This window comes from Anomaloglossus baeobatrachus, chromosome 4 (genome assembly GCF_048569485.1).
Source record: "Anomaloglossus baeobatrachus isolate aAnoBae1 chromosome 4, aAnoBae1.hap1, whole genome shotgun sequence".
In the NCBI taxonomy this organism is placed as follows: domain Eukaryota; kingdom Metazoa; phylum Chordata; class Amphibia; order Anura; family Aromobatidae; genus Anomaloglossus; species Anomaloglossus baeobatrachus.
The window spans coordinates 664,423,512-664,440,890 of record NC_134356.1 but is presented as its reverse complement, the minus strand read 5'-3'; the positions used below and the strand labels follow the sequence as shown (position 1 = coordinate 664,440,890).

Below are 17,379 nucleotides of genomic sequence, written 5' to 3'. Positions count from 1 at the left end.
TTTTTGAGAACAAACTCCAGAATCAATCCAAGAGGAGAAGTGTTAGGGCTGCTTCTCACTTGCGAGTTTCTCGCAGTAGAGCAATGTGAGAAAATCTCGCATTGGAATCGGACACATGTTAGTGAATGATTCAGCTCTCATCTGCGATTTTTTTCTCAGTCCAAATCGGACTGAGAAAAAAATCGCAGCATGCTGCTTTTTTGCGAGTTTCTACTGCGAGTCTCTCCAATGCAAGTCTATGGGAGCATGTAAAAAATCGGATGTCACGGGACGGCACTCACACCATCCTAGTGACATCCGATTTTCTAAATACATTTCTCGCATGTTTCCTAAAACACTGGAAACGAGCGATGTCTCACAATGTCTGTCAATCACTATTCTCTGTCAGTCGGTTTCTCCCTCTCGGTCTCTATTCTCTCTGTCGGTCCGTCACTATCTCTGTCCCTCTCTCACAGTCTGTCGGTCATTTTCCCCTCCTCTCTCATACTCACCGTTCCCCGGCGCGGCGCTGCACGGCTTTCTCACTGCTGCGGCGGCTTTCACTATTGTGAAAAAGCCGGCCGCTCATTAAACAATCTCGTATTCCCTGCTTTCCCCGCCCACAGGCGCCTATGATTGGTTGCAGTGAGACACGCCTCCACGCTGAGTGACAGGTGTCTCACTGCACCCAATCACAGCAGCCGGTGGGCGGGTCTATACTGTGCAGTGAAATAAATAAATAAAAATTAATTAAAAAAAAATGGCGTGCGGTCCCCCCCAATTTTAATACCAGCCAGATAAAGCCATACGGCTGAAGGCTGGTATTCTCAGGATGGGGAGCCCCACGTTATGGGGAGCCCCCCAGCCTAACAATATCAGTCAGCACCGCCCAGAATTGCCGCATACATTATATGCGACAGTTCTGGGACTGTACCCGGCTCTTCCCGATTTACCCTGGTGCGTTGGCAAATCGGGGTAATAAGGAGTTAATGGCAGCCCATAGCTGCCACTAAATCCTAGATTAATCATGTCAGGCGTCTATGAGACACCCTCCATGATTAATCTGTAAATTACAGTAAACACACACACACATGAAAAAATCATTTATTAGAAATAAAAAACACAAACAAATTCCCTCATTACCAATTTAATAAGCCCCAAAAAGCCCTCCATGTCCGGCGTAATCCACGGACCTCCAGCGTCGCTTCCAGCTTTGCTGCATGGAGGTGACCGGAGCTGCAGAAAACACTGCCGCTCCTGTCACCTCCACGCAGCAACTGAGGTGAGTAGCGCGATCAGCTGAGCTGTCACTGAGGTTACCCGCTGTCACTGGATCCAGCGGTGGCCGCAGGTAACCTCAGTGACAGCTCAGCAGATCGCGCTACTCACCTCAGTTGCTGCGTGGAGGTGACAGGAGCGGCGGTGTTTTCTGCAGCTCCGGTCACCTCCATGCAGTAAAGCTGGAAGCGACGCTGGAGGTCCGTGGATTACGCCGGACATGGAGGGCTTTTTGGGGTTTATTAAATTGGTAATGAGGGAATTTGTTTGTGTTATTTATTTCTAATAAATGATTTTTTCATGTGTGTGTGTGTTTATTTACTGTAACTTACAGATTAATCATGGAGGGTGTCTCATAGACGCCTGACATGATTAATCTAGGATTTAGTGGCAGCTATGGGCTGCCATTAACTCCTTATTACCCCGATTTGCCAACGCACCAGGGCAAATCGGGAAGAGCCGGGTACAGTCCCAGAACTGTCGCATATAATGTATGCGGCAATTCTGGGCGGCTGCTGACTGATATTGTTAAGCTGGGGGGCTCCCCATAACGTGGGGCTCCCCATCCTGAGAATACCAGCCTTCAGCCGTATGGCTTTATCTGGCTGGTATTAAAATTGGGGGGGACCGCACGCCGTTTTTTTTATTTATTTATTTATTTATTTCAGTGCACAGTATAGACCCGCCCACCGGCTGCTGTGATTGGGTGCAGTGAGACACCTGTCACTCAGCGTGGAGGCGTGTCTCACTGCAACCAATCATAGGCGCCTGTGGGCGGGGAAAGCAGGGAATACGAGATTGTTTAATGAGCGGCCGGCTTTTTCAAAATAGTAAAAGCCGCCGGAGCAGTGTGAATGCCGTGCAGCGCGGCGCCGGGGATCGGTGAGTATATGAGAGAGGGCTGCTAACTTCAGTCACTCAGGAGTTTAGCGGTCACCGGTGAGTCCTTCACAGGTGACCGCTAATCAGGACGCGGCACAGACAGAGCCGCAGCATGACAATGAAGTCGGATGAAGTTCACCCGAGTTCATTCTGATTGTGCGGCTCTGTCTGTGTCTGCTGTCATCTGCCATTCAGCTCTGCTACATGGCTGTCTGTGTCTGCTGTCAGCGGCCATGTAACAGCGCTGAATGGCAGATGACATAGTAAAAAATACGCATTACACACGCATTACACACGCATTACACACGCTAGTAAAACCATTAATTTATTCAGAAAAAGCATCGCACTTGCATTGCACTCGGACCTAACGTGAACTAAAATCAGCCGAGTTTTTTTCAGCCCAGTCGGACCGATTTTACTCGCATAGATGTGTTTCCAGCCTAAAAGGACAAGACTGTTCTTTCAGTTCCTGTTAAACCCTTGCCTGGTTCTGACTTGAAAAGAAAAAAAGTCTACCTTATCATAGGTATATGTGATGTTCAGGGGGAAATGATCAAACCCAGTCAGGCCAGGACACTCCAGTGTAAACACACACAGAAAAATATTAGTATATGGAATACGCCAATATAACTAAAGTAATTTTGGAAAGAGGACAGATTCGTGTGGCTGGCCTTGTAAGGTCCTGTTCACACTCATTTCTGCAATGCATCCAGCTGTTCCATATGAATTCTCCAAAAAACTGGATTCAGATGAACCGCTGCCAGGGGCTCTGTGCCCATCTGAACAAACACATGCTCAGAAAAAAAGACACCCCCCCACCCCCCACAAATCTGAGTTCATTAGAACTCCATTTGTGTCATTGTATTCTATCACCCCATCAATGCGTTTCAGGCAAGAGACCCCCAAAAGTACTACAGGAACGGTAAACAGGGCCTAAGGGGATCTTATGTTACATTGGCTCCAGAACTTGATAGAACTGAGCACATAGAATATTGAAAATTGTTTAGAAGCAGTGCACCAAGAATAAGGAATGTGCCAAGGAGCACTGGATCGCTAACTTTGTGTTTCTCTGGATGCCTGTACCGCTGAATTTTAAAAAAAATTTGCAATAAAAGGGTTTGTGTTTTTGTTTTTTTTTTACATCTCAGACCGTAGACCGCTGGATTTGTTTCTATTTGCGGATATCATATGGACTCAGACCCAAATTTTAGCAATGGGGTTATAATTGTTCCAGGGGCGTAACGATCACGTTTTGCAGAGGGTGTAACCAGAACTGTGCTGGAGGGGAGCCCAACCAACACAAGCGCCTACTTCAGCTGGATGTGTGTCTGAGGATGCACATTCAAACAGAAGTGTATTGCAGCGCAGAGACCCATCAGGTCCCTGCATCGCAATACATGCCGCTGGCCAATCAGAGTCCGGCAGCTGATGTCACAAGCATTTGCGTCGCATGGCAATGATGTAATGCATCGCCATAGCAAGCGCATCAATATCAGCAAGTAGAAAAGAATAATGCCAGCTCACCAATCTTGATTCTATGGGTTGCAATCCCAGGTATGGATATTAGATCCCCGCATGAAAGCAGAAGAGCAGCCTACCACAACGACAATCAGGAACAAAAACTGGAGGGTTTCCAGCAAGGAAGTAGTTATTCATATAATCTTTAAAACGTGACATGTCTATCATAAAAACAGGTGAAATAAACAGCATCAACATAAGAAAAGGACGCTTCCTTTATGTTAATGCTGTTTTTTCAGCTGCTTAAGTCATGTGTTAAAGACTATGTGGATATCTACTTCCTTGCTGGAAATACTCCAATTTTTGATTCTGTACACCAAAAAAGGGCCCACGGATGGTGGACCTGTATACCGGGAAGGGGCCCACGGATGGTGGACCTGTATACCGGGAAGGGGCCTAAGAAATGGAACCTATGTTATATACTTGGAAGGGGCCCATGAGGGATATACATACCAGAAAGCGGCCCAGAATCAGAACCCTTCCTGTACGCCAGGAAAGGACCGCTGTCCTGTATACCGGGAAGGGGCCCAGGATGAGGGCGCCTAGCCTGTATACCGGGAAGGGGCCCAGGATGAGGGCGCCTAGCCTGTATACCGGGAAGGGGCCCAGGATGAGGGCGCCTATCCTGTATACCGGGAAGGGGCCCAGGATGAGGGCGCCTATGCTGTATACCGGGAAGGGGCCCCAGGATGAGGGCGCCTATGCTGTATACCGGGAAGGGGCCCCAGGATGAGGGCGCCTATGCTGTATACCGGGAAGGGGCCCCAGGATGAGGGCGCCTATGCTGTATACCGGGAAGGGGCCCCAGGATGAGGGCGCCTATGCTGTATACCGGGAAGGGGCCCCAGGATGAGGGCGCCTAGCCTGTATACCGGGAAGGGGCCCAGGATGAGGGCGCCTAGCCTGTATACCGGGAAGGAGCCCAGGATGAGGGCGCCTAGCCTGTATACCGGGAAGGGGCCCAGGATGAGGGCGCCTAGCCTGTATACCGGGAAGGGGCCCAGGATGAGGGCGCCTAGCCTGTATACCGGGAAGGGGCCCAGGATGAGGGCGCCTAGCCTGTATACCGGGAAGGGGCCCAGGATGAGGGCGCCTAGCCTGTATACCGGGAAGGGGCCCAGGATGAGGGCGCCTAGCCTGTATACCGGGAAGGGGCCCAGGATGAGGGCGCCTAGCCTGTATACCGGGAAGGGGCCCAGGATGAGGGCGCCTAGCCTGTATACCGGGAAGGGGCCCAGGATGAGGGCGCCTAGCCTGTATACCGGGAAGGGGCCCAGGATGAGGGCGCCTAGCCTGTATACCGGGGAAGGGGCCCAGGATGAGGGCGCCTAGCCTGTATACCGGGAAGGGGCCCAGGATGAGGGCGCCTAGCCTGTATACCGGGAAGGGGCCCAGGATGAGGGCGCCTAGCCTGTATACCGGGAAGGGGCCCAGGATGAGGGCGCCTAGCCTGTATACCGGGAAGGGGCCCAGGATGAGGGCGCCTAGCCTGTATACCGGGAAGGGGCCCAGGATGAGGGCGCCTAGCCTGTATACCGGGAAGGGGCCCAGGATGAGGGCGCCTAGCCTGTATACCGGGAAGGGGCCCAGGATGAGGGCGCCTAGCCTGTATACCGGGAAGGGGCCCAGGATGAGGGCGCCTAGCCTGTATACCGGGAAGGGGCCCAGGATGAGGGCGCCTAGCCTGTATACCGGGAAGGGGCCCAGGATGAGGGCGCCTAGCCTGTATACCGGGAAGGGGCCCAGGATGAGGGCGCCTAGCCTGTATACCGGGAAGGGGCCCAGGATGAGGGCGCCTAGGCTGTATACCGGGAAGGGGCCCAGGATGAGGGCGCCTATGCTGTATACCGGGAAGGGGCCCAGGATGAGGGCGCCTATGCTGTATACCGGGAAGGGGCCCAGGATGAGGGCGCCTATGCTGTATACCGGGAAGGGGCCCAGGATGAGGGCGCCTATGCTGTATACCGGGAAGGGGCCCAGGATGAGGGCGCCTAGCCTGTATACCGGGAAGGGGCCCAGGATGAGGGCGCCTAGCCTGTATACCGGGAAGGGGCCCAGGATGTGGGCGCCTATGCTGTATACCGGGAAGGGGCCCAGGATGAGGGCGCCTATGCTGTATACCGGGAAGGGGCCCAGGATGAGGGCGCCTATGCTGTATACCGGGAAGGGGCCCAGGATGAGGGCGCCTATGCTGTATACCGGGAAGGGGCCCAGGATGAGGGCGCCTATGCTGTATACCGGGAAGGGGCCCAGGATGAGGGCGCCTATGCTGTATACCGGGAAGGGGCCCAGGATGAGGGCGCCTATGCTGTATACCGGGAAGGGGCCCAGGATGAGGGCGCCTATGCTGTATACCGGGAAGGGGCCCAGGATGAGGGCGCCTATGCTGTATACCGGGAAGGGGCCCAGGATGAGGGCGCCTATGCTGTATACCGGGAAGGGGCCCAGGATGAGGGCGCCTATGCTGTATACCGGGAAGGGGCCCAGGATGAGGGCGCCTATGCTGTATACCGGGAAGGGGCCCAGGATGAGGGCGCCTATGCTGTATACCGGGAAGGGGCCCAGGATGAGGGCGCCTATGCTGTATACCGGGAAGGGGCCCAGGATGAGGGCGCCTATGCTGTATACCGGGAAGGGGCCCAGGATGAGGGCGCCTATGCTGTATACCGGGAAGGGGCCCAGGATGAGGGCGCCTATGCTGTATACCGGGAAGGGGCCCAGGATGAGGGCGCCTATGCTGTATACCGGGAAGGGGCCCAGGATGAGGGCGCCTATGCTGTATACCGGGAAGGGGCCCAGGATGAGGGCGCCTATGCTGTATACCGGGAAGGGGCCCAGGATGAGGGCGCCTATGCTGTATACCGGGAAGGGGCCCAGGATGAGGGCACCTATGCTGTATACCGGGAAGGGGCCCAGGATGAGGGCACCTATGCTGTATACCGGGAAGGGGCCCAGGATGAGGGCACCTATGCTGTATACCGGGAAGGGGCCCAGGATGAGGGCACCTATGCTGTATACCGGGAAGGGGCCCAGGATGAGGGCACCTATGCTGTATACCGGGAAGGAGCCCAGGATGAGGGCACCTATCCTGTATACCGGGAAGGGGCCCAGGATGAGGGCACCTATCCTGTATACCGGGAAGGAGCCCAGGATGAGGGCGCCTATCCTGTATACCGGGAAGGGGCCCCAGGATGAGGGCGCCTATCCTGTATACCGGGAAGGGGCCCCAGGATGAGGGCGCCTATCCTGTATACCGGGAAGGGGCCCCAGGATGAGGGCGCCTATCCTGTATACCGGGAAGGGGCCCCAGGATGAGGGCGCCTATCCTGTATACCGGGAAGGGGCCCCAGGATGAGGGCGCCTATCCTGTATACCGGGAAGGGGCCCCAGGATGAGGGCGCCTATCCTGTATACCGGGAAGGGGCCCCAGGATGAGGGCGCCTATCCTGTATACCGGGAAGGGGCCCCAGGATGAGGGCGCCTATCCTGTATACCGGGAAGGGGCCCCAGGATGAGGGCACCTATCCTGTATACCGGGAAGGGGCCCCGGATGAGGGCACCTATCCTGTATACCGGGAAGGGGCCCCAGGATGAGGGCACCTATCCTGTATACCGGGAAGGGGCCCCAGGATGAGGGCACCTATCCTGTATACCGGGAAGGGGCCCCAGGATGAGGGCACCTATCCTGTATACTGGGAAGGGGCCCCAGGATGAGGGCACCTATCCTGTATACCGGGAAGGGGCCCCAGGATGAGGGCACCTATCCTGTATACCGGGAAGGGGCCCAGGATGAGGGAACACTACTACACAAACATGCTGGGAGGGGGGCAGTTCCAAATTTTGCTTTGGGGCCCCCCCATTTAAACTTAGTTCTACCACTGACCAGAAATAACACCTATTTTAAGAAATAGCAACATAGATTTTTTTTTTTTTAAAAAAAGTAACATTTAATACTAACAATACAAAACGTGACAATAACATCATCAACAAGTATAAAAACCGTAGAAAGAGCTAAGAGTTCAGCAGCATGTGAGTCCTTCACAGAAGGAGTAGTTCTAGCCTTCGTGAATCAGGCAGTCGCCAGTAATGTCGCCTTCCTGTCAGGTGACACATCGTACAGTCATCGGGGAATGTCCACTCATCGATGACTCAGTCAGAAGCGCTCCTCTGAGTCACCGGCATCTCCGGGAAGGAGCCGGCCTGTGCGGTTTGGCTGGGTTAACCCTCCATCTCCTGGTCAGGATGCAGCCCCGACATCTCCCGTTCGCCATCGTGCGGGCAGCCCTTAGCTCCCTGGTATTCAGTGGTCAGTGCTGGATGCTCCAGCTCAAAATGCTTCCAGCGGTCGGGCATGGACGCCACTTATGCTGTCAGTCCCCCCAGCAGACCTGCATCCCCCCGGCAGAGGAGGCGGCGGGACAGTCCTGAGCAGCAGCTGCTGCAGCACCTCGGCCAGACCCGGGAAGGCACCCCCTTGGGGCTGGGGGTGCGGGGTTTCTTGCCACAGACAGGCGCGCTTGCTGGGGAGCACCGGCTCCGGTAACCGGGACTCGCACGATCGCCTCTTCCGGCTCTCCCTGGTCACCTCCATCGGGATGGCAGCAGCTGGGGCCGGCTTGGTTGGTGGGACCTGAGCAGATGATACGATCAGCTCCCGGGCGCTCTTCATCACCATCGCCAGCTGTAGAGACCGGTGGAGCCTCATTCCTCCGCGCTGACTACGGGACCGGAAGAGCTTGAGGGCGGATAGGGAGGCAATGCGCTGCGCCTCGCGGTGGACAGCCTCCTGCTGTGCCAGAAACCGGGCATGGGCCTCCATTCTCGATTCAGGAGCGATCGTCACCGAGTTGCTGGCCACAGGACGGTGAGCAGTAAAGCGGCTTATAGAGCTGACAGGGAGTGTGGCGACTCCTTTATACGTCTCGCTGATAACTGGGCGTGGCCGTGCGGGGGCGTGGTCTATGCTTAAAGTGACATTCGTAACAGCGCAATCAAGGTCTATGCAAGACTCTAGCAGTCACCAGTGCAGTGAGGGTTAACAGTGCTGCACAGTCACACCCCTCCCCCTCTCACTGACGGTCGGATTCCAGGGCTATATTAGGTCATTGTTACGTCAGTGGGCGTTTCCTGGGAAATACGCAGAACACCGTTTTCCGGTTGAGTCCTTTGACCATATATGGAATGCGGGTGCCAGACGGGGGGAGGAGGGGGAATTACCTCCCTGGAAACAGTCGCTGTTAGTTTCGGGTCCCGGGGGCTCAGGCTGCGCAGTGGATGTGCGCACACGTCCATCATACACACTCATTCACTGCTGATAACGTTTGCTGTGTTTTTAATTCGTTTTCCACCTGTCTTTCTCGCGGTTTTGGACACCAATGAATACTATAGATAATAGATCTAGATCTAGATGCCTGTGCAGCCTTTTATGATTTAAATAACTAATTGAAGAAAAAAAATACAGAGGGTCCCCCCTATTTTTGATAACCAGCCAAGATAAGGCATCTTTCACACGTCCGTGTCTCCGGTACATGTTTGGTCCGTTTCCTCACGTACCGGAGACACGTGCACACGTAGACACATTAAAATTAATGGGTCTGCGCTCACATGCATGTTCTGCCATGGACCGTGTGTACGTGTGGAGCATACGTGTGTCCGTGCGCTCCACACGTCAACATGTCCGTTTTTCTCCGGCATCACAGGTGTCACACGGAACGCAAACGGACCACACGGAGGTGTTCCGTGTGACACACGCCGGAGAAAACACACGTGTTTGAGAAGAAAAAAAAATCTTTACTCACCTTCTCCTGCCCTCCTATCTCTGCCGCTGCTGTCACTTGCTTCCGACCGCCGCTCATTATACTCATTGAATATTCACTTCACTGCGGCCGGAAGCAGCAGCAGCAGCGGGGAGTCGGCAGGACCAGAGACCGAAGATCAGAACCACGGACAGCGTTGCCAGGGACAGGTGAGCAGAAAGTTCCCGTTCTCCGTGTGTTTCATAGTTTTTAAGGTTGAAGGAAGACTCTAAAGGCTACTTTACACGCTGCGATATCGGTCCCGATATCGTTAGCGTGGGTACCCGCCCCCATCTGTTGTGCGACACGGGCAAATCGCTGCCCGTGCCGCACAACATCGCGCAGACCCGTCACACATACTTACCTGCCCGGCAACGTCGCTGTGACCGGCGAACCGCCTCCTGACAGCGACGTCACTGAGCGGCCGCCCAATAGAAGCGGAGGGGCGGAGATGAGTGGCCGGAACATCCCGCCCACCTCCTTCCTTCCGCATAGCGGCCGGGAGGCAGGTAAGGACAGCTTCCTCGTTCCTGCGGCGTCACACATAGTGATGTGTGCTGCCACAGGAGCGACGAACTACATTGTTACTGCTGCAGTAACGATAATCGAGAATGGACCCCCATGTCACTGATGAGCAATTTTGCACGTTTTTGCAACGATGCAAAATCGCTCATCTGTGTTACACGCAGCAACATCGCTAATGCGGCCGGATGTGCGTCACCAATTCCGTGACCCCAACGACTCCGCATTAGCGATGTCGCAGCGTGTAAGGCCCCCTTTAGTCCATCTAGTTCAACCCGTAGCCTAACATGTGTCAAATAAGCTCCAATGGGGAAAAAAATTCCTTCCTGACTCCACATACGGCAATCAGACTAGTTCCCTGGATCAATACCCTGTCATGTGTTATCATGGATAACACACGGAGAACACATGTGAGCCATAAACACACCTCACGGAGGGCAAAACCCACCTCTGACACGTCCGTGAAACACGTGCATGGTTTTTCACGGACGTGTGAAACAGGCCTAAAGCAGACAGATGGGGGCTGGTATTATCAGGCTCGGAATGTCCATGGTTATTGGTCCCATAGCATCATGCAGCTGCCCCAGAAGTGGCACACTCATTAGATCCACCAATGCTTGTGCTTTGCTCAGCTCTTCCCGCTTGCTCTGGTGCGGTGGCAAATAGGGTAATATTCTTGGGGGTTGATGTTAGCTGTGTGGTGTCAGCTGGCATCAAGCCCAGGGGTTAGTAATGGAGAGGCATCTATCAGACACCCCCATTACTTACCCAATAAGTAAAAAGAAAAAAAATACATAAAACTGTTTATTAATAAACTGTCTCCCACATGGTCCTTGATTCACTATTTTATAATAAAAAAAAAAAAAAAAACAACTCATACAGCTCCGCCAAAGGCCAAAAATGGAAACATGAAAGACATCCAGAGAAATAAAACAAGACACCATTCCTCGTTCACCAATTTATTAGAAAGCAAAGTTACCAAGTCCGGTGTAGTCCAGCGCTTCCCACAACGGTGCACGATTACATAGATAGGCTATGGAGTAGTGATGGGCAGTCTGGCTCTTTTTGATTATCCAGCTCATATGGCTCCATTCACCAAAAAGAGCTGGATCTTTCGGCTCCTAAATTGATCCCCGTTAAATATACAGTATGTTCACCCTAGGTGAGCACATATTTATACTGGTGTTAATGCAGTCAAAACCCTGCCCATCCACTGTCAAAACCCCATCCACTGGCAACTGGCCAATTAAATAGTTGAGTGGGCAGGGTTTTGTTCAGGTGGGCAGGGTTTCATCTGCTGAACACCCAAATTTTACACCCAGTGAGAGCCATTAAGAGAATTTAGTGTCTCCCCTCGTTCACAGCAGGGAGGTGGCTATTTGTGTCGGATCGGTCGCAACCGACACATCACTACTATGGATGCTCAGAATAAGACTCCATTGGCTGTGAGCAGCCGCCACTCCCGGCTCATGCTGTGCACTGTGAGACCTTGGACACTGATGAGTGAAGAACCAGAGTGATGACATTGCTGATGTCACCACTAATTAGAGTCCCGGGTCTCACGAAGCGCAGCATAAGCTGCTCACAGCCAATGGAGCCTCATTCTTGGCCTCTGTAGCCTTTGATCTACGTAATCATCCAACGTCTTGGGAGGCGCTGGACTACATTGGACCTGGGAGCATTGCTTTTTTAATAAATTGGTGACTGAGAGACAGTATCTTGTTTATACTTCTCTTTTTTTTCTTGTCTTCCAGGTTTCCATTTGTGGACTACGTTGGATTCCCTGGACTGCATCAGTCCTTCATGGGTTTTTCTTTTTTAATAAAATGGTAAACCAGGGAAAGTGTCGGTTAGTGTTTATTTAAAGGCAACCTGTCAGGTCCAATAGGCACCCAGAACCACAAGCAGTTCTGGGTGCATTTTAATACAGGTAAAATATATCTTTGTACCGTGTTAGCCAGTAGAGATAAAAAATTGTTTAAAAAAACAGATTCCATAAAGATGCGGTACATTCTGGTATCCTGGGTGCATTTTTGGGTGCATTTTAGTAATCCCTGCCTAACCATCCCTGTATATGCTAGCATAAATAAACATCTTTAAAAGAAAAAGTATTTCTAAAGATCATTTATTATATGCTAATGAGTGCAGGGACTAGTCCCAAAAGCGTTTCTCCCCTTAGCTAGTCGGCACACACAGTATGCTAGCATGCCCCTCTGGGCGTACTAACATGCTAATGAATACGCAGCAACGCCGCACATACTTCACTGTTCATGGCGGCTGGCGGAGGATGGATGCGAACTGGGCATGATCCGGAGTCCTCAGCACTTCCAGTCATGCGCACTGTACCTCACTGAAGCCGGGAAGCTGACACCCAGCATCAGTTTAGTGCGCATGATCGGAAGCCTCGGGTACTCCGGATCATGCGCACTGCGCATCCATCCTCCGCCGGCCACCATGATCAGTGAGGTATGTGCGGTGTCGCCGCATATTCATTGGTATGTTAGTACGCCCACAGGGGCATGCTAGCATGCAATGTGGGCTGGCTAGCTAAGGGGAGATACGCCCTAGGGACTAGTCCCCGGCCTCATTAGCATACAATAAAAGATCTTTAGAAATACTTTTTATCTATGCTAGTGTATACAGGGATGGTTAAGCAGGATTAGAAATATGCACCCAAAACTGCTCGTGGCTCTGGGTGCATATTGCACCTGACAGGTTCCCTTTAAAAAAACTATTTTTATGTGTGGCTTTTTTATTTTTACTTAATGGGTTAGTAATGGAGGGGTGTGATAGACGCCTCTCCATTACTAACACCAGGGCCTGATGCCAGCTGACACTACACAGCTGACATCAATCCCAAAAATATTACTCCGATTGCCACCGCATCAGGGCAATCGGTAACAGCCGGGCAAAGCGCCAGAATTGGAGGATCTAATGGATGCTCCACTTCTGAGGTGGCTGCTAGCTACTATTTTAGGCTGTGAAGGGCCAAATAACCATGAAACTCCCTAGCCTGATAATACCAGCCCTCCGCTAGCTGCTTTACCTTGGCTGGTTATCAAAAATGAGGGAACTCCACAAAAAATTTTTTTCACAAATATATTTATTTAACATAAAAGCTGTGATCCAATAAGTTCCACAGGATGCAATTTTATTTTGTCTGTCACTTTCTGTCGAACTGCCGCTCTCTATATAGCTCTCTCTGTCGAACTGCCGCTCTGTAAATCAATCAATTTCTATCTCTATATAGATCCAACAGTAGAAAAAAATCCTTTCCTGGTACATAAATTCAAAGAGATATACATATTAAAACCATTGAAAAAGTGAAAATAGGGAAATGTGTAGAATGCAAAACAGAAACAAGGCACTATAAAAAAAACATCGTTGTCAGAATCAAACCACCATATTGGTTGTAAATATAAGATGTAAAGGTATACACACATAGGATATACATAGCAATTTAACCCCTTAACCGCGGGTTGTAATATTACTATATATATAATATATTACAGTCTTAGTGGCCATAGTGTTAATCCTCACATGCTGCTGCAAGCAGCCTGCGGTGATCAGCGCACATGTCAGCTGATTGGTACAGCTGACATGTGTGCCTGCCAGGCACGAGTGATACCACATTCTGCCCGGACCTTTTAACCCCTTAAATGGCGCTGTCAATATGTGACAGCGCCATTATAATCGCGATCACGCTAAAACTTTACTTACAGGCCGATACCTTAAGTCACGTGTTGTCATCACGTGGATTCGGTGGTTGTCGTAGTAACACAGGGTCATGTGATGACTCCTGTAGCTCACATGACTGAGGTCCTGTAAGAAACAGCCGAGTACTGGCTGTTACAAGAGATGATAATTTCTCCCGGTCTGAGCGATGCTGCTCTGATCAGGAGAAATGAATGAGCGATCAGACAGCTGATGCTTATAGCCCCCTAGGGGTACTAGTAAAATAAAATAAAAAAAAGTTTATAAAAAAAAAAGTTTTGAAAAATTAAAAAAAAAATCTAAAAGTTCAAATCGCCCCCTTTTGCCAGATTAAAATTAAAGGGTTAAAAAAATAAAAAAATATACACACATTTGGTATCGTCGCGTTCAGAAATGCCCGCTCTATCAAAATATACAATCAATTAATCTGATCGATAAACAGCGTAGCGGCAAAATAAAAACCAAACGCCAATATTACGTTTTTTGGTTGCCACAAATTTTGCGCAAAATGCAATAACAGGTGATACAAAGGTAGCACCTGCGCAACAATGGTACCGTTAAAACAGTCAGCTTGAGATGCAAAAAATAAGCCATCACTGAGCCATAGATCCCAAAAAATGAGACCGCTGCAGGTCGCGGAAAATGGCGCAAAACGTACGTCACTTTTTTTCGGACAAACTTTTGATATTTTTTTTAACCCCTTTGATAAATGTAAATTTATTCATGGTTGGTGTCTACAAACTCGCAGCGACCTCAGGCATCACACTGGCAAAAACGCTAGACAAAAATGCTAGAAAAATGCCGAAAATACCCTAAAAACAATTGTGGATTTGCTGTGTATGTGTACACACTACAGTTTTGTGTTCACCACAAACCTGCACCCAGTGGTCACAAAAATGCAGCCTGTGGTCACAAAAATGCATGTGCTTTCGATGCGTTTTCCATGTGTTTTTGATGCATTCCTTTATCACCAATGGGTGAAAACGCACAGAAAAATGCAAGAAGAAAAGACATGCTGCATTTTTGTGGTAATTATAAAAACGCAGCCCAAAAAAAAAGCAACGTGTGCGCAGCAAAACTGAAATCTCATAGACTTTGCTGTGGAAGGAAATGTATGCAGTTTTGTGCCATAAACTGTACCCAAAAAAGTGGCAAAAAACGCAGCATGTGCATGGGGCCTTATTGCGTTTGTGACGGACTTCATGGAAGTCAATGGGTGAAAAACGCTGCAAAAACACTGAAAGAATTGATATGCTTCAGTATGATCTGCACCAAATAAGAAACATGTGCATGACACTTCAGGATTGTCATTGACTTTGCTGGCATCAGGATTCCCTTCAGGTTTTGTGACAAATCTGCACTCAAAAGCTCTAAGGCTGTGTCCGCACTTTGCGTTTTCACCTGCTTTTCTGCAGTGTTTTGAACTGCAGCGTTTTCATGCCAAAACGCATGCGTTTTGATTTTCCTGCAAAGTCTATGGGAAAAGTGGATTTCTTGTGTGCACTTTGCAGTTCAAAACACTGCGTTTAATTTGCATAAATTTGGGCAAAAACTCTGCGTTCAAAGAAGCAGCATGTCAATTGTTTTTGCCATTTGGGCTGCGTTTTGCTAACATTGAAGTGAATGAAAAGTTGCAAAAAGCAAGAAACATCAAAATTCCAGTGTTTTACATGCTTTTTAGCTGCAGAAAGAATGCGTTTTGGACTACATAAACGCATGCTTTTCTGACATCAAAATAATGAAATGATATGTCCCTTTACACACACACATAGTCCGACAATTAAATTAATGAAAAATATTACTTTATTGCTATTTTAGCGATAAATAGTATAAAACCGCTATAATTATATGAAATATAACTATTTTCGTTATGATTTCAATAATTATATATGTGTCCCTTTTTTCATTATGTTTGACTGTTTAAACTTTATTTAGCAGTGTCTAAATGTTCAAAATGCATCTGTCTAAACGCAATGGAAAAGCATGTAAAAAGCGCTAAAAACTCGGTAAAAACGCATGCGTATTTACCGCGATTCTGTGCTCAAAAGCAACTTTGGCAAAAGCAATTTCTGCCAGAGGAAACGTTTAGAACTGCAACTAGGACGACGCAAAGTGCGGACATAACCTAAAAATGCAACTTGTGCACACAGGCCAAACCAATAGGGTGAAATTAATTCTGCTCAATATTAATATATATGTAATAATTGTAATTTTATATTATTTGTATCACTTAATATTGAAGGTAATTAAAATAGGGAATGGATACTAAACCAAGTGTATAATATAACACCAATAACCTGTGTGGTTGTGCACGGGTGTGTATATTGCACAAGCAAACAGAACTTGAAAACTCATCTGTTCAGAAATGCCTATAACCTTCAATGACCTCACTGCTTCACCACCACCACCGGAGCTGCCGCCCCACCACCGTGCGGAGCTGCCGCCCCACCACCGTGCGGAGCTGCCGCCCAAACTACACCCCACCTACTGTCTCCTCCCCAAAATCCTATAGAATGTAAGCCCGCAAGGGCAGGGCCCTCTTCCCTCTGTACTAGTCTGTCTATTGTAACTTATATATGTATTTTGTATGTAACCCCCTTCTCATGTACAGCACCATGGAATTAATGGTGCTCTATAAATAAATAATAATAATAATAAGCACACAAGTATGAAAATACTGTATACCCAAACAAAGTGCAATTGTGCTATAAACAATTCATAGACAAGTGGGTGCAATGAACCCCCTCAACCCGTGCAAAATAAGTATAAAATATTTCACAGCACCAATCAGAAGTGTGCAGTAGTAGCTAGCGGTCCAGCAAAACTAATGTACGGTATAACCAGTATGCGTAATACAGGATCCGTAGCTTAGAAAGACAAAAATGATAGAACAGTCTCACTATGTCTTTTAGTGTTGTCCATCAGTGTCCTGTTGGTCATGGAATAATCCCAGTAAATAGGGCAAAAGCTATGGGGGTTTATACACAAAGCACACAGTATAGCTCCCGGTGTGGTTTTATATCATTGTGAGCTGCTTTCTAGCAGAGTGCAACTCTCCTGTGACTGAAAGAGTCTCAAATGTTGCAGAATGTGTTGGATTTTCTGTTGCTGGTCACAAGTCATATGCGACTCATTGTAGATTTCAATGCGAGTCACATGCAACTTCTCTGCAATTTGGTTATTATTTTACAGAAATATCACAGCTCTACAATAGTCACAGACAATGTTCCATGGATGTTTTGTTATTGCGTAACGTTTCTAAATATTTCTGTGATACAGCACATGTCGCTGTCTGGACCTAGTCTAACTGCAAAATGAGGGCTCTAAAACAGTTGTGCAACAGTAAATCGCAGACAAGTTGCAGAAATATTTTTACTCACGCAACTTGTCAGAGAACTGCTATCGCATGTGTGGCCTCAATTTAAAGGGAGTTTGTCACCAAATTTTTGCTCCCCCATCTAAGAGCAGCATAATGTAGAGACAGAGACCCTGATTCCAGCGATGTGTCACTTGCTGAGCAGTTTGCTGTTATTTTGATCAAATCAATGTTTTCTCTGCTGCAGATCTAGCAGTTATACAGAGCTCATGAATATACTGGACTACCTGCAGTACGCCAAATAGTCTTCTATTGATAGTCTCCTGCTTATTAATCAGTGATTTTATCAAAACTACACTAAGCAGCTCAGTAAGT

The 17,379-nt window shown here is 49.3% G+C and overlaps 1 protein-coding gene and 1 long non-coding RNA gene across 2 annotated transcripts in view; both read right to left on the bottom strand.

Moving 5' to 3' along the window:
- The window catches only part of LOC142304337 (uncharacterized), a 170,641-nt gene that overhangs the window by 93,122 nt on the left and 60,140 nt on the right, over positions 1–17,379 (bottom strand). The window lies entirely within an intron of this gene.
- IER2 (immediate early response 2) lies at positions 7,593–8,562 on the bottom strand. The gene has a single exon (XM_075343142.1). The coding sequence runs from the start codon at positions 8,474–8,476 to the stop codon at positions 7,985–7,987; it is 492 nt and encodes a 163-aa protein (XP_075199257.1). The 5' UTR covers positions 8,477–8,562; the 3' UTR covers positions 7,593–7,984.